Source organism: Miniopterus schreibersii, assembly GCF_964146895.1.
Source record: "Miniopterus schreibersii genome assembly, chromosome: 16".
Lineage (NCBI taxonomy): Eukaryota > Metazoa > Chordata > Mammalia > Chiroptera > Miniopteridae > Miniopterus > Miniopterus schreibersii.
This window is the reverse complement of record NC_138116.1, coordinates 23,939,172-23,955,109: the sequence shown is the minus strand read 5'-3', so window position 1 is coordinate 23,955,109 and position 15,938 is coordinate 23,939,172. Positions and strand designations below refer to the sequence as shown.

The 15,938-nt window shown below is 53.0% G+C and overlaps 2 protein-coding genes across 4 annotated transcripts; one reads left to right on the top strand and one right to left on the bottom strand.

The window, feature by feature from the left end:
* Positions 1 to 4,920: 4,920 nt before the first annotated feature.
* On the top strand, positions 4,921 to 9,887 carry TMEM101 (transmembrane protein 101). Of its 2 annotated transcripts, none has more exons than XM_081115961.1 (4): positions 4,921 to 6,322; positions 6,732 to 6,912; positions 7,718 to 7,864; positions 8,870 to 9,887. In XM_081115961.1, exons 2-4 carry the CDS (start codon positions 6,769 to 6,771, stop codon positions 9,176 to 9,178), a joined length of 600 nt encoding a protein of 199 aa, XP_080972087.1. In that variant the 5' UTR covers positions 4,921 to 6,322; positions 6,732 to 6,768; the 3' UTR covers positions 9,179 to 9,887. The 2 variants fall into 2 exon arrangements, with proteins under 2 accessions (XP_080972087.1, XP_080972086.1); XM_081115960.1 differs by having other exon boundaries at positions 6,227 to 6,447.
* Positions 9,863 to 15,330, bottom strand: NAGS (N-acetylglutamate synthase). 2 transcript variants are annotated; one of them, XR_013997376.1, is made up of 8 exons: positions 14,734 to 15,311; positions 13,913 to 14,187; positions 13,587 to 13,800; positions 13,187 to 13,367; positions 12,457 to 12,628; positions 12,178 to 12,360; positions 11,245 to 11,473; positions 9,863 to 10,170 (listed from the first exon to the last, which is right to left on the bottom strand). XR_013997376.1 is itself a non-coding variant. In XM_081115959.1 (7 exons), exons 1-7 carry the CDS (start codon positions 15,151 to 15,153, stop codon positions 11,320 to 11,322), a joined length of 1,599 nt encoding a protein of 532 aa, XP_080972085.1. In that variant the 5' UTR covers positions 15,154 to 15,330; the 3' UTR covers positions 9,863 to 11,319. The 2 variants fall into 2 exon arrangements, 1 of the variants encoding a protein (XP_080972085.1); XM_081115959.1 differs by having other exon boundaries at positions 9,863 to 11,473; positions 14,734 to 15,330.
* Positions 15,331 to 15,938: the final 608 nt, after the last annotated feature.

Below are 15,938 nucleotides of genomic sequence, written 5' to 3'. Positions count from 1 at the left end.
AAACTAAGTACTGTTTTGCCATTTTGTCTTGCTGATGAAACACTGAAGAGCAGATGGCAGCTGGGCAGCTGGAGGGTGAGCCTGGAATTCAGAGGAGAGGACTGGGCCGAAGCTACACACTTAGTCATTACCTTGTCATGAACTCTACAAAAATGGGGGATGAGATTCATGGCCACAGTAGATGTTTTGGCCTCTGATAGGAGGGGGCTCTTCCTTCACTGTAAAGAGGAAGGAAGGAGAAGACAGTAGTACAGTGGAAGGTGCGTTTGTAGATTTGGCAGGGAGGTGAGGGTGAGGGAGGATGTGTCCTGTGGCTCAGTAAACACGCAAGGGAAGTACATAAGATTGTTGAGTTCCTTTTAGAGAGGTGTGCTTGTGCATTTAGGGTGCAGCTAGCCAGGTGCCCATTGTGTGACTTTGTGTTACTTGTGTTGAGTGACTTGGGTGCAGACACAGCAGGTGAATAGTTGGGTACAACCAGGGTGTTCATCAGATCTGTATAGAGGGAGAAGGGATTTCAGTTGAGGGTATTTGGAAGGGAGTAATATAGTGATGGAACATTCACCCCTACAGATGGATGCTGTCATCAAATATACTTCGGTTATTGTTCCGATTGGGCTTTCTGATGTCTTGCTGTTTGTTATGCCCCCTGTGCTGGCTATAGGAAAGACGTGCAGCCATGTAAATCCAGGAGTCAGTATGTGAACAGTGTGCAAAAATATAGGATGCCTCCAGTGCCGGGGCTGGCCCAGGTGTGGTATGGGAGGCTCAGCGCAAGTATCCCAGCACTCAGAGATGCCAGGGATCTTGGAGCTCATGTGAAATAGTCCAGCCTCCCAGTTTAAATAGCTCCCACAGACTGCCCCTACTTGAGCCCTTTGATTGATGAGAAGCTTACTGCTTTGAGAAGCAATATGTGACAGCTGTTTTGTGCCCTTTTGTCCTCCAAGTAGCTGCTCATTTCTAGAACTGTGGCTAGACTAGTCTCAGGTCTCCTGCAAGCCAGTACTTGTACTTTAGGATGTTTCCTTTTCCTGGCAGCCCTTAGGTGAGGAGCACAGGAGTTACTAAACCGGCAGATGTGACCGGGAGCTGTCTTATCTTCAGTTAAATGGCTTACTTTTAGCCAACTATTCCAGCCTATTAAGAGCTTTTTACAAATCTCAATTCTATAATATGCTAGTTATCCTTCCCAATGTTTTGTTAGTTCCAGTTTTTATAAACTGTCTTCCAAAGGGATATCGTGAGAGACTTTAATAAGATCCAGATGTTTGCCTGTGACAGCCATCCAGTAACCCTGTTAAAAGAAATCAGATTGTATGAGAATCACTGATTTTTAGTAGAGTCATGTGAGCACCTAGTGGTCATCATGTTTAGGTAACTGGTCAGCATGTTCAGTGAGCCCTTTTTGAATTTTATTAATTGTTATACTTGCTTCTCTCACTTGAAAATTGGAACTTTTGCTCAAGTCTCTGGCAACCTTCTGTTTGTAATGTTTTCTCAAAGATTATTGGCAGTGATTCTTCAAGTTTTTCCAGTATAGTTTGCTGAACCAGAGTACTTGAATTAATTCAAAGGAGCACAAGTCTGATCAGCTAAAGGCTCAGATTCATATCCTAGGTTGGTGGTGGACCCCATTCTGCTCTTCCCATTCAGGGGACAATCTGTAGATTATGATTTCTTAGAGGGTCGTTTGGCTGGCATGGGGGACAGTGGCCCAGTCTTTGGGGCACTGTAGCTTAGTGGTTAGGAACATGGCTGGATTCAGACAGGCCTGAGTTGTCTGTCAGATTTCATCTTTGCTACTAATTAGCAGTATGACTTGGCAACTTGCCTGGCTTTGCCTTGCATCAGTTTCCTCATCTGTAAAATGAGTGTCTCAGTTGAGGATTAAATGAAGCCTTTAATGAGATGCTTGGCCCTTAGTAACCATCTCTTCCAAATGCCATTATTCTTTTAAGAATTTGCTGTGTGGAGCTAATGAGCCCACTTGGGAACATAGAAAGTAACTTGTTTGGCCTCCTATGGCCAGGCAAAAGCACTGGGTACAGACCCCTCTGCTCCCAGAGCCCTCTCTGTTTCAGAAGGAGATGCTAGGTACTCTTTGAAAGCCGGAGTGGAGTATTTTGACCTTTGGACTAGTGAGAACAAGAGAGCATTCCCTTCCTTTGTGTCTAGGCAAGACCTAGGTGAATTATAGATGATGGCAGATTTATTAGGCAGGTAGTATAGAATGAAAGATGAGACACCTGGCTCCAAGGGGAGCCATCCTGATATAAAATAGAGCAGAGTGTGGGGTTCCAGAAGGGAGAAAGGGGAGGGGGGTGGATCTGTTCTTAGAACAGGGCAGGGTCCTGCTTTCTGGATATGACCATAAGATCTTGGAGGTGTCCTCAACCTATGTCTCCCACCCTCAGGGCCATGGCTTCCCTGGGAGCTGAGATCTTTACTGCTTTGGGGGGTGGGGCTCTGGCCTGAGGCCAAGAGGGCAGGTAACAAAAGCTGAGATTCTTTCCACCGCCATTCCTGGCTGGGGCTGCATTCAGCATGTGGTGCCAAGAATATAGGTGAGTGCGTTGGGCTTCTGAGGCCTAAGGCCTTGACCTCAGTGGCTAGATTAGGCCAGGATCTAGTTAGGACTCTATCCAGCAGATAGGAGAAGGCATTTCTGCTGGAGCTGTGTGAGAAATAAGTGAGGTGAGGTACGAAGTTGGAGTGGAAAAGGGATTTGGAGGGTTAGAAAGGCCATCTTCCCTGATTGCTTTTTTTTTTTGTTTTTTTAATCCACACCTGAGGATATTTTTTCCATTACTTTTCAGAGAGAGTGGAAGGGAGAGAGAGAAACATCAGTGTAAGAGAGAAACATCAATTGGTTGCCTCCTGCATGCACCCCACAGGGGCTGGGGATTGAGCCTGAAACCAAGGTACGTGCCCTTGGCTAGAATCAAACCCAGGACCCTTCAGTCTACAGGCTGACGCTCTAACTACTGAGCAAAACCAGGTAGGGCCTGATTGCTTTTCATTCTAGTAGGAATAAGGGAATGAGAGGTGGCTGGGGGTGGGGGATCAGGATGCTGGGGTCTCCAGCTGAGTTGGCTCTTGCTAGAACCTAGGTAGCAGGTAAAATCATGGGGAATGGAGGGGAGATTCCTTGAGACCACATTGGGGGGCCAGAAAGTGAGAAGACCCGTGAATGGTATCTGCTTTTATTTTTCTCTCCTAGCTCCCATGTTTGCCCAGGGTTCTGGAGGAATGAAGCATAAAGGTCTCCCTATCCATGAGTGCCTGAGGCCATCCTTGCCCTAGCCCCTCAGGGGGTAGGTGTGGCCACTCCTTCCTCGCAGTGGCTGTGGCCACAATAATGGCATCAGCCTTGCTTGGGAATCTGGTGGCAGCATACACAGTACCATGCACCTGCCCAGCCATAGGCTGCGTGGTGGACTGGGGACCTCCACCTGCTCAGCCTCCCTCCCAGGCTTCCTGACCGAGTGACTCTTAAGAGTTGAGCCATAGTAATCCAGCTACGTGCCACAGGCTCCTTCCAGGGCCTGTGGGGCCTGCCAATGCTGCTGCTTTCTCACAATGTCCTATGGGATCTGGCTGGTGGAGCACTGGGGGGCCTGGGTTTCCTGGAATGGCTGGACCTCAGCTACAACCAGCTGGTCCACCTGTCCATGGGCTTTTTGGCCACCCTGGGCTCTTTGTTCCACCTGGACCTCTCTCACAACCTGCTTGCCACCCTGGACCCCTGCAGCCTATGGGGCCTGGGGAACCTGAAACAGCTTGACCTGAGCCACAGCCAGGCTCAGGGGCCTCTTCTGCCTACAGTGGCTCTTGCTGACTTTCACTGGCTGGGAACCAGCTGCAGCAAGTTGGGGATGCAGCCCTGGCCACCATGCGAGGCTTGGAGGTCCTCTCGCTGGGAATGACATCAGCAAACTGGAGGCTGAGGCCTTTGCAGCCCTACAGGTGTTGGGTCTCCTCTCTCTAGTAGGCAACAGGCTGCAGCACCTCGAGTTCAAGGTGATGGTGGGCATCTGGACAGCATGCACATGGCTGCTGCTGTCCAATAATCTCTGGGTATGCGACTGTGACCTGAGCGGGCTTCGGGAAGCTGGACTGTCTGTGGCACTTGCATGTGGCTGACCTAGGCAACCTAACTTGTGCTGGACCTGGGAGGCTGGTGGGGGGGCAGTACTGAGCAGCGTGAAGGTTGGGCTCTGTCAGAGACAGCTACTGTGCTGGATGGGTATCATGGGCACCATGCTAGTCATCTTGGCTGTGGCTGTAGTCATGGCTGAATGCAAGTGCAGTTGGGGGGGGGGGAGCTCAGAGGAGCAGGGGAGCCCTCTGGAGAGGTAGGGGGTGCTGTAGAGTGAAGTTGAGTCAGCCAGATTGGGGAGAGCAGATAGAGCTGTGGAAGAGGAAAAAGGGGTGTTCCTCAAAAGTTTTATGGACTTGTCTGTCCAGGCAGAGGTGGTGGGAGGAGGGACAAATGGCTGTGTTCATTTCAGGTGTTAGGACCCCCTACATATTTACCTCTTGTGATCTAGCACAATGCTAGCTAGCATTTTTCCCAGCCTTAGAAATAGGGATTTGGCCCCTTGTCCTCAGTACCCCTCTGGGGAGAGGGTAACAAAAGGTAGAAAGACTGAACACCAGAGGGAATTGGGATGGAATGGGTACCAAGGGAGAAAACTTCATTAATCCTTTTCTCCTTCCCCCTCATACATGTCCCTGGCATCACTTTTGTGGACTTAATTAGAAGATGGTGATTAAAAGTTATGATGGGGATGGTCTGGGGTAGGGGATTGTTCCAGCTGACACAACCTGGGCAGGCTCCTAAAACTATTTTATGGACATACATGATCCCATTCCTGGTCCTCAACACCTTAGCTCCTTCCCAAGGTTGTGTATCTTGTTCCATTTGAATCAGGGATGAGTGAGGAGATTAGAAAAATAGACAATTGGAAAGTTTATTCTGTACTGTGTGCTTGTATTATGGTGATGAAAACTTATACCTCATGTGATTGTCACTGGTGGGCAGGGAAGGTAGGCAAAATTACCTTTAATCCAGGCTTTTTCTCATTCCCCTTGCCTGGAGATCCTACCCCCCCCCCCATCCCTTGCCCCCACCATACACCTACACTATTTCATTCCCTAGTTTTTTTTGCATGGCTATATCCCTCTCTCATATTCTTTCTAATATACCCAAACTTTATCCTAATGACTGTAAAAAGTTAGATGTGAAAAGGTGTTTTGTTGTCTAGCTTTCACTGGCTGATTGGGAATTTTATTTTTAAAATCCTCACCAGAATGTATTTTTTTCCACTGCTTTTCAGAGAGAGTGGAAGGAGAAGAGAGAGAAACATTGATGTGAAAGAGACACATCAATTGGTTGCATGTGCCCCAGCCATGGAGCCTGCAACCGAGGTGCATGCCGTTGGCTGGAATTGAACTCAGGACCCTTCAATCTGCAGGCTGATGCCCTCGTCACTGAGCCAAACCAGCTAGGGCTGATTGGGAATTTTTAAGTCACATTGTCAGAAATGCTGTTTGTACATGAGCCCCCTTTTTTCCCCAAGGGAAATAGAAACCTGAATTAAATGGCCTGCTGCAGTTAAACCCACAAAAAGATGGTAGTTTAGGCTAGAATGAGAGTATGGGAACTGAAAAAAAATGGACTGATTTGAGATGTCCCATGTTCCCACATCACATTTCTCTCTTAGGGGACATAGGAATGGCAGACCAAGACCAGACTTCTCTACAGGTGACTCTTAGGGAGAACCCCTTCCTTTGAATTTAAACAGAAACAGGATTTCCTCGGGCTTGAGTATGTACGTTTATTGAACCCCTACTATGTGCTAGAACCAACACTGCCACATTTAAATCTCACAACAACCCTAAGGTAGATGTCCTTTTCATTTCACAGATTAATCTTGGAAAGTGTAGCCGATATGAGCAAAGTAACAATTAGGGTTGGCGTTAGGAACGGAGCCCAGGTCTAGCATTCAAAGACTAGTTCGCTTCATTAAGTTATGACTCGGGGCTTCTCATGTCCTGAACTCAACTGTTCCTTTAGTCTAGTTTTCAATTTTTCAGCTACAGAGAGGGGGCTGTAAGCCTCCATGGGCCGAGGGAAAGGCTGAACTCTGTTGCTGGGACATCTGTCCAGAACTACAGAACAAGAAGCTTGTTTCCCGACGGAAGGGTTAAAAACAAACCCCGCAAAACCGGAAGTTACGTGTCGCACCCCCAGCGCCGGCCTCCCTGACCCGGTTGAGGCCGTAGCGGACTGCCCTTCCCCAAGATGGCGTCGAAGGTGGGTTCGCGACGATGGATATTGCAGCTGCTCATGCAGTTGGGCTCGGTGTTGCTCACACGCTGCCCCTTCTGGGGTTGCTTCAGCCAGCTCATGCTGTACGCCGAGAGGGCCGAGGCGCGCCGGTGAGCGGGCCCCCGCGGTGGGAGGCGGTACGGCGCGTCCCAGGAACAGGGATGCGGTGAGGTGGGGAAGAAGTGGGCCCCTGGGCTGGGAGGAATTGGGATCTCGGACTTGTTAGGAGCGCTGGTTCGGAGGAAGGTGGGCATCGAGCATAGTGCGGGGGTCATGGTCATAAGAGGGGACTCCGGTTTAGGGAAGCAGTGGAGCTGGCGGGAACTCAAGGGGTCTCAAGGCTTTTCTCCCCTTTTCATTCTGACCTCGTTGCTTACCCCCTCCCGGCTTGCAGGAAGCCCGACATTCCAGTGCCCTACTTATATTTCGACATGGGGGCGGCCGTGCTGTGCGCTAGCTTCATGTCCTTCGGCGTGAAGCGGCGCTGGTTTGCGCTGGGGGCCGCACTCCAGCTGGCCATTAGCACCTACGCTGCCTACATCGGGGGCTACGTGCACTACGGGGACTGGCTGAAGGTGAGCGCATCGGCCCTGGGGAGGACTTTGCTAGGGTGATGGGGAGCCCTAGGCGTGTGGAGATTATTAGAGACAGCAAGAATGGAAGGACCTTAGCGCCCACACAAGTCTTCCTTTCAGAGTGTGGAAAGTGAGGTCCACGGATGGGAAACAGACTTATCCAAGGTCATACCACAGTTTTCATTACAGGCGGAACCAGGATCCAGGTCACCTGGTTTCCAGAACCCTTTAAACGTTAGTTTAGTAATCTCAGACTCATAGGGCAAAAGGAACCTTGGAGAGTGCCTGGTCCAAAGATCTGATTTTATGAAATTTAAGTAATCCTAGTGCAGTATTTAAGCCTGTAAATGACAGAACCTCTGCCAGGCATTGTGGGCTTGGAGATAGGCCTGGACAAAGGCACTACCCTCAAGGAATGCTGTCTGTCCAGTAGGGGAGGCAGATGTGTGAACAGCTACAGGACAGTGCGATCGATGGTTTTTTTATGGAACAGACTATACTATATAGCCAAAAAAACATTGGGATTCTAGTCTGCAGGCCTGGGGGTGGGAAGGAGACAACCTTTGGTATCTGGGTTCTGCCACTTACTTTCTGTAGGATCTTGGACAATTTTATTAACCCCTTTGGGCCACTTCTGATAAAAAGAATTATCTATCTCTGCTGTACCTGCCCACCACACTTGGAAATGGTAAGAGAGTTCATCAAATGGAAGGGGATGCATAGAGAGGACAGTTCTGTGCTCTGGGCAGTCAGGAGATATGTGGCAGCTGCAGTTCCTGACTGGGGTCCCTTTGCCTTGGCTTAGGTCCGTATGTACTCGCGCACAGTTGCCATCATTGGTGGATTTCTTGTGCTGGCTAGCGGTGCTGGGGAGCTCTACCGTCGGAAACCCCGCAGCCGTTCCCTCCAGTCCACCGGCCAGGTCTTCCTGGGCATCTACCTCATCTGTGTGGTAAGTTGGGGGACTGTTGGCTGGAGGTGCTTGATTGGGAATAAAATGTGAGCCCATGGTTGGCAGGACCCAGGGAGGTGGACAAAAGAAGGCCTTGCATGTAGGTCCTGATGACCTGGCTCTGGGAATTGCTTCTGCCAGCTTCTGGGCCTCCAAGTGCCTGAGACCTGCCCAATATTCTTCCACTATTATTGCTATCAGAGAGAGAAAAGTTTGGATTGGCCATTCAATCCTAAGCCTAAGAGCCAGGATAATAACATGGCTTGTTCCTCTCATGGTTCCAGCTCCCAGAGGACTGGGAGAGGAAACAGGGGAGGTTTGGTGGGTTCAGGCTACAGTTGGGACTCTGCCACTTAGAACTGATGAGGGCGAATTAAAAGAAAAAAAAAGCCCAGGCTGGTCAGCTCAGTTGGTTGGAGTGTCGTCCCTGTGCCGTACACCAAAAACGTTGCGGGTTCCATTCCCCATCAGGGCACATATCTAGGTTCTGGGTTTGATCCCCAAATATGGGAGGCAACAGATTGATGTTTCTCTCCCCCTTCCTTCCTCTCTCTCAAAAACCAATAAATATATCCTTGGGTGAGGATTAAAAAAAAGAATTGATAGGGGCTGCCTAGGGTGGCCAGTTGTGGTCCTCCCTAGTATCCTTAAGGGAGGCCAGTGTGGACAGGGACATGAACAGGCCCCAGGCTACTTGGCCTCATCTTAGTTACTGGGAACCATATTCCATGTGCAGAGCTCTGGATTCAGAGGCGAAAGCCCCAGTTTGACTGTGGAGAGACAGCATCTATCTTCTGAGCTCCCAGGGTGAGGAGAGACCCTAATTTCATGGAGCTCCCTAGTCTAAGGGGGGAGATGTAGATCTTACTTTCAGAGAGCCCCAAGTCTGAGAAAGGAGAGTCAGAAACCCACCTTGCAGAGGCTGACTTGCAGGTACCATCTCGGGTGAGCTTCTGACAGGCTCCTCAGCTTGTTGGACAATCTTAGAAGATTGTGTGTCTCTAGGCCTACTCACTGCAGCACAGCAAGGAGGACCGGCTAGCATATCTGAACCATCTACCAGGAGGGGAGCTCATGATCCAGCTGTTCTTCCTACTGTATGGCGTCCTGGCCCTGGCCTTCCTGTCTGGCTACTACGTGACCCTGGCTGCTCAGATCCTGGCTATACTGCTGCCACCAGTCATGCTGCTCATTGATGGCAATGTTGCCTACTGGCACAACACACGGCGTGTTGAGTTCTGGAACCAGATGAAGCTCCTTGGAGAGAGTGTGGGCATCTTTGGAGCCGCTGTCATCCTGGCCACTGATGGCTGAGTTGGACAGGGAGAGGCTGAAATGGGTGGAGGGAGCCACTGAGGGCCACCCTACCTTCCTCCTTGCTGGCCCAGTTACGTTTATTTATGCGTTTTGGTCTATTTGGTTGATCCTTTGCTCTGTGTATGTGTGTGTGTGTTGGTCTGTTCCCCAATTCCTGGGCTCAGCCCTTGATGGGAGGAGCCCTGATGATGCTGCCTTACAGGGTTTTTCCCTTTTGTTAGAAGGAGAGCTGAGGCCAGCTGCTCCCCTGGGTCTTATGTCCCAGAGAAGAGAATAAGGCAGGGCTAGGGGTAGAGGTACTGAGAGTGGGAGACAGAGGAAGGAAGACTAAGAACTGGAAGTGAGCAAAAGTGAAAAATTCCTTTTGAACCTGGCAGATGCAGCCAGGCTTTGCAATGCTTTTCGGGGACTGAGAATGAGTATGCGTGTTGACACGTGGATCAGGCCCAGGAGGAGCATAGGGGTTGAACTCTACAGAAGTCAGATGGGTTCTCAGGATATGCCAAAGGGAGAAATAACACTAGTTGTCACCTACCTTGAGAGCAGAGCAGGCCCCAGTCTACTTGGGTGTGAAGGGGTGGGGCAGGCAGCAGCCAACTTCCCGCCTCCTGCCTTCTGTTTCCAGCTCTGTGGTTGGCCTGGTGGGGTGAGTAGCCTCCCAAACACCAGACCACACAGTCCTCCAAAAATAAACATTTTATATAGACATTTGGCTTTGCTTCTGTGTTCTCCCCACGGGGCACTTTGCCATTGGCTGGGATTGATCTTGGGTTTCTTGAAACACCATATCTGGTTAAACCCCACCATGGCCCTCCCCGGAGCTTTTCCCTATTCTGAGAATTCCCACAGTCCTTTGGCTCTCTTTTCAAGGATCTTCTAATCCTCCCTGTAGCATATTCTTTTGACCTCTCACCTCAATCCATCTTGTAGCTTATTTTTCCTTCCCATTTGGTGTTAGCTGTTTTTGAAGAAATCCTTGGTGAGGGCAACTAGAGGGAGAGAACTAACATTAAGTGTCCACTATGAGGCCAAGGGTTTTACGTTTTATAGATAGAAAATGGAGACTCAGAGAAAGTAAGCAGCTTGCCTCAAGCCACAGCGCACAAACCTAGCCACAGCTGGAATGCAGGTCAGGTCTGTCTAATGCCAATGCCCAGTTGTATACTGAACATCACCCCTCTCCTGAGGGAAAACAGGCTGCTCTTAGGGTTTGGTTCTTTCACAGTCCCTGCTGTGCTATGGTGGCCTCTTAATCGACCCTCTCCCTACTCATCTGTATACCTCCTGGCAGAAAGTAGCCCCAGCAACCAGTGCCTGGCACATCATGGGAGTCAAAAATGTTCAATGAAACCTCCAGCTTTGGGCTACTGCCTGTCTACTCCCACAAAGGTGGAGGCACAACTTCTAGGGGGCTGAGGGGAAAAGATCCAAGTCTAGGCTTGGTTCTGAGCCCTGCCTGAAAGGGGGTTGGGGCTGTTGTTGGTCTGGTCTGTGGAATGGAGGATGTTTCAGAACTTAGGAGTAGGGGAGCCCCCCCAGGGACTACATTGAGGGACATGGTGGCAGCATTCATCCTGGGGGCCCTCCATCTCATTTAGCTCCTCTGTTCTTTCTAGGAGTCCCCTGGTTCCCCAGCCCTCAAGATCTTGCTCCTAGAGAGCCACTGCTCATTTCCTTTCAAGTGTGAGCTGACTCTTAGACAAGTATTTGCATTTTAATCAAGGCCTCCTAAGAAGTTGCAAGACCCAAAGGAATGAAAATGAGTGGTGGAATATCAGGCAGGTAGGGGTGATATTTTGGGCAAGGGAGCCTCAAAACACAGCACAGAGGCCACAGAAATTGACCTAAGGTTAGCCTTGAGTAGAGCCCTTGAAGGCAAGCCCTCCCCTCTCCCCCAAATCCCTAGACTGAAAGTTGAAGGCCATTTGGTTTTGGCTTTGGAGCAAATGGAGGTCTTAGATGGACCCTTCTCCTTCCTGTGCTTGTCCCACTTTGCCCCCCACCTCTGGGGCAAAGTAGAGTAGGGGCTGCTTCCTCCTCTGCAGATCATTCAGGCAACAAACCTGGTCCAGCCTGTGGCTGCCTGGAGTCACCTCCAGCAGACATGGCTTTTGGTTCATCCTGGCTGGTGGTGAGGGTCAGCTGCCTGGGTCAGAAGTTGGCTTGCAAAAGGAGTCCGGCAGCCCCTTGGCGTGGTTGACCAGCTCATAGGAGTCTCGGATATCAGCCAGGCCAAACCAGAAGAAGATCCACTGCTTGTTGGAAAAGCTGCCATCACTGTGCTTGAAGTACCTGGTGGAGGTGGTGGTGGGAGCTTTTAGTGCAAGGCCAGTGTTCATTTCTCACTGGTTCATTTATTGAGGACCTTCTGCATGCTAGACACCCTGCTCGGACCTGCTGTCTGTTACCTGATTTTACCCTCGCAGCAGCAGCTAAGAGCCTGGTGATGGTATGCTTTCACAGAGAAGTAGCTGAGGCACAAAGTTAGGTAGCTTGCCAGTCTCACAGCTATGGTTAGAATGAGGATATCCCTTGCTCTCTCCACACTGCCTTGGCTGTGCAGCCAGGGAAGGGGTTCCTGTTCACCACTTGGTGCCCACAGAGCAGGGTAATGGGGAGTGAGGGGATAATTGCTGAAGGAGAGGAGAGGGGTTCTGCTGGAGATGCAGTGGGCCTGAAGTCAGAGTGGGCAATTGGGTCTGGAATAGAGCCTGAATGATCAAATTTCTCAGCTGCCACTTGCTTCCAGGAATCTACTGTTGGGGGGTGGGGGTGGGGCTGCATAGTCTGCCTTTGAGGAAATTTCAAGCTCCACATGTGTTGTCCTGGGAAATGTTGGGCTACAGTAGGTGGGGCCTTTCCCTTGGAGAGGGATAGCTAGTGAAAGAAGGGTATGCCTAGCCTTCCTGGCTGATGGACCCTGGGGATGTGATTAATGAGGGCTGGTGAGAGAGGGGTGTGGTGCCCAGCCCAGAGCTGGGAGGGGCAGGACCTACCAGGGATTGATGGGGTTAGTTACTCTGGAGCGCCAGAAAAGCGTTTGCAGGTCGCGCCGCAGACACTCCCACAGCATCTGGCCGGAGCCTTGGCCCTGGCGGCTGGAGCTCACCACAAACTTGTCCAGATATGGGGTGCCTCCCAGTACGGGCTCCGTGGTCAGAATGGCGGCAGCGTTGTACCTGGTGAAGCGGGGAGAGTCAGGCTGGGACTTCTTTTTGGTCCGAAGTGCGGGGCTCTGTCCCTTGGTCCCTGCCCTCTGGGGCCCACAGGCTCACCCCTCAGAGACGTAGACAGAGTGCAGCCGCGTGCGCAGAGAGGCCAAGTAATCGTCACGCAGCTGCTTGCCGAAGCTGGTGTTGACCAGGTTCACCAGGCGGCCCTGGTCCAGGCTGTCTAGGCTGCGCACTCTCAGCAGCCGCTCGACATTCTTGAACAGGGTTCCAGACCCTGGGGGTGGGATGAAGGAGGAGGTTCGTTTAGCCTGAGAGCTAGGTCCCATCCACTCCTCCTTTCTGGCAGCCTGGTGGGGGTTCCAGGTAGACGGGAGCTAATGGAACAATTACCCTCTTTGGGAGATCTCTCCAATGAAATGCTTTCTGTGGTCTGTATAGATTTTGAATGTGATTTTCACTCAGGAAGATGCATTTCCCGGGCAGTTTGTCCCTGAAGTTCAGCCCACTGCCTGTAGTCCCACCTTCTTAGCCTAGTCCCGCCCTCATCCCCCCACAACCCTGCCCCGCCCACCTCTCATACTCTGGCCAATTCCACATGGTTCCCGCCCCCAAGCTCCACCCCCTATGGTTCCTCCCGCCTCCCCAAGTCACGCCCATCTGTCTAGTTCCGCTGAACTGCCAGCCCAGTCTCGTGCACCTGCTGACCTCCGCCAGGTTCAGCAAGAGCTGGAAGCCTTTGCTGTGGAGTCCCTCTCTGGTCTGCTTACTGGCGGGGAGGTCGCTTCCCCAGCTTACCCCATCCCAGGTGCTGGTGCTCACTGGCTGCCCTTACCCTTGTTGCTGAAGAGCTCCGTGAGCAGCGTGCTGGCAGCAGTGATGGCGGCCGAGGAGTGGTGGGGCAGGCGGCTGAGCACCTCCACGATGAGCCGAATCTGCTGCCGTTCCTTGGTGCTCACCCACTCGGCACTGGTCACCAGGTCCAGATCAGCGGGCAGGTTCACGTTACTCAGGACCTGCATCAGGGCTAGGGAATGAGCCTCCGACCCGCAGCGGGCCATGGACCACCCTGCCCCATAGACCTCTCCTTGCTGACCTCTTTACCTTGGCCAGAGAGGGCTCAGATCTGGGCACCACCGGCTGCGCCCCTCCCTGACACTCCACTCTCGACTCACTCAGTTTGAGAGGGGCTCAGCTAGGCTAGCAGTTATGACGCCTGAAAGGAGGAGACACACCTTGTGACTGCTGTCACGCAGGCCGCCTGTGGTATTGAGGAAGATGATTTTGGTGGGCTGCAGCTCCTTGGCCAGCGCCGCAGTCACCTCCAGCGAGTTGAGGAGCACGGAGCGGCGTGCCTTCGTCTCCCCAATGGGGCACAGGATGGGGATGCTGCCTGACTCTAGGCACCACTGTAGCAGGTCGGTCTCCACGGAGATGATGCCCCCATAGCTGTGGGCCAGATGTGGTGTTCAAGAGGGCCTCCTCCAGGCCCAGTGGGCCGGGGCACGGCAGACAGGTCGCATGACCTGAGTACTAAGGGGCAGGCAGGGCTGATACTAACCTGGCATGAGGGGCTGGCTCAGCAGCGCCCAGCACTGACCCACCACCAAAAAAAGGCACAGCTGTAGCAGCGTTGTGCCGCAGCGCATCCACCAGCACCTTGCAACTCTGAGCAAGCTGTGCCTTGGCCTCCCAGAAGGAAAGACAGCCAGAGGGTGCTGTGGGAGCAGGCAGCCCCAGGACCACCAACGGCTTCATGTCCATGCGCTGCAGGAAGGCCAGTGCGAAGGCCAGGCTGGATACGCCCTGCTGACACTTAAGCACCTCCTCCTCCACCTGCAGAGGAGTGGGTGTTCAGAAGGTGCGACACTGGCCCAGACTCCTGCTGCACCCGCTTGCTCCTACACCCTGGCCCTCAGGGGCCTCTAGGTGTCCCCACCCTGCCCAGGAGTTGTCAGGCGCCATTTGTGGCTACCAGTGCCCACCTGCTCTGCCCTTTGCCCCGTTGGGTCTTGCCATCCCCTTATCTCACACTAGTGTTCCTCCCTCCACTCCTCCCTGCGACCTTGGACTCTAGGACACTTTGGGGGGAGGGGTGACAAAAGTGACTCCTGTCCAGGTTCCCCACTTGCCATCTGACCCCCTAACTGTGCCTACAGTGGGGGGCCTTCTCCAGCTTATCCCACTTGGCAGTTCCGCATTTGGACTGGGCGCCAGACTTTAGGAAAGAGCTCAGAGCCTCGCCCAGTTGGGGGCACTTGAGCCCCTTCCTGGTTCCACGGTACAGAGTCTACTGCCGGTCCTGCCTCCCTGGCGACGTGTCGCCACACAACCCCCTACTCTACTCTCCATGTGACACCGCCGATGCAGGGCTCCTCTCACCTCGATAACGGCAAAGGGCTTGTCCGCGGAGGGGTGGCAGGTCTGGAACTGCGTGAGCCAGTGGCGCGCCTCCCCGGCGCTGGCCCCGCACTGGTTCAGGAAGGCCTGGATGTCCCGCTGCACCAGCGAGCGGCCGCCTGGGGGCCCGGGAGGTTCAGGGGGCACTGGGGGTGCGGGGGGTGGCGTCCACGACGGCTCCTCGGCTGCAGGCGAGTGGGCTGCAGGCGAGTGGGCATCGTCCTCAGCTCCCACGGCCTCCTCTAGTGCTGGCTGGGCAGGCGCCCAGGCGGTGCTGAGCAGGCGCCCTGGGCTGGCGCCCCGCGCCGACCACCGCCGCGCGCTGCCGCTCAGCCTCCGGGCGCTCCCGGCGCCTCTGGGACTGCGCAGCCTCCCCGCCGCAGCCCAGACCAACCGCATCATCGCCCTGACAACCAGACCGGCTCGCCCCCCCACGATTGACCATCTGTCCCGAGCTCTGGGCTCTGGGGGCCTCTTAACCTGCCGCGGGGCGGACGGGACTGGACGTGCCCAGGCTGCTGGCGGCAGGGGGCTTTGAGTCGCTTCTCGAGGACGCGTTTGAAGAGGGTCAGACCTCGGGTCAGTGGGCGGGACCCGCAGGATCCCCGCCCCTCGGGGGGAGGTAGGACGGAACCAGTTAGCGAGGGCACGTGGCCGAGATGAAGGGTGGCGGCGTCTTTAATCTGCCAGGGCGGTTCCGGGAAGGGCTCAGCGGGCCCGCGGGTGACTTTGGGGGTCTGCGGGGGTCTTGGATGGTTAAAGGGGAGTCTAAGGCAAAAGGGGAGAGCAGGTGGCAGCCCCCCCCCCCCGACTGAGGGAGGGGACTGGAAGGAGAGGTGGGGGAAGAGAGAAAGGAGGGTGGAGGAGTGCCAGTCCTGCTAGAGGGCGGGAATGCCTGTTCTGTCGTCCCAGCTTAAAGAAGATTGGAATCGTGAAGTTACCAGGGTTTGCCACATGCCAGCCACTGAGTATTACCTTGAATTTTGTCATATCCTCAAATCACCCCTTATTAGCATTAAAATTTTTCTTTAAACTTTTTAAACTTAAAATTTATCCATATCGGGACTGTAACTAGAAGGCCAGAATCACTGGCCATATACAGAAGAAAGCCTTCAGAATAAAGCGAGAACAGAACACTGTTATTGCATTCCAGCTAGATAGTGTTATTTCGCTCTTGGTAACACAGG

Coding starts and splice junctions, on each gene's coding strand:
- TMEM101 (XM_081115960.1), top strand. CDS start 6,311: ATGGCGTCGAAGGTGGGTTCGCGACGATGGATATTGCAGCTGCTCATG. Junction 6,913..7,717: donor ACTACGGGGACTGGCTGAAG/GTGAGCGCATCG, acceptor GCCTTGGCTTAG/GTCCGTATGTACTCGCGCAC. Junction 7,865..8,869: donor GCATCTACCTCATCTGTGTG/GTAAGTTGGGGG, acceptor GTGTGTCTCTAG/GCCTACTCACTGCAGCACAG.
- NAGS (XM_081115959.1), bottom strand. CDS start 15,153: ATGATGCGGTTGGTCTGGGCTGCGGCGGGGAGGCTGCGCAGTCCCAGA. Junction 14,188..14,733: donor AGCCCTTTGCCGTTATCGAG/GTGAGAGGAGCC, acceptor ACTCCTCTGCAG/GTGGAGGAGGAGGTGCTTAA. Junction 13,801..13,912: donor GAGCCAGCCCCTCATGCCAG/GTTAGTATCAGC, acceptor TCTGGCCCACAG/CTATGGGGGCATCATCTCCG.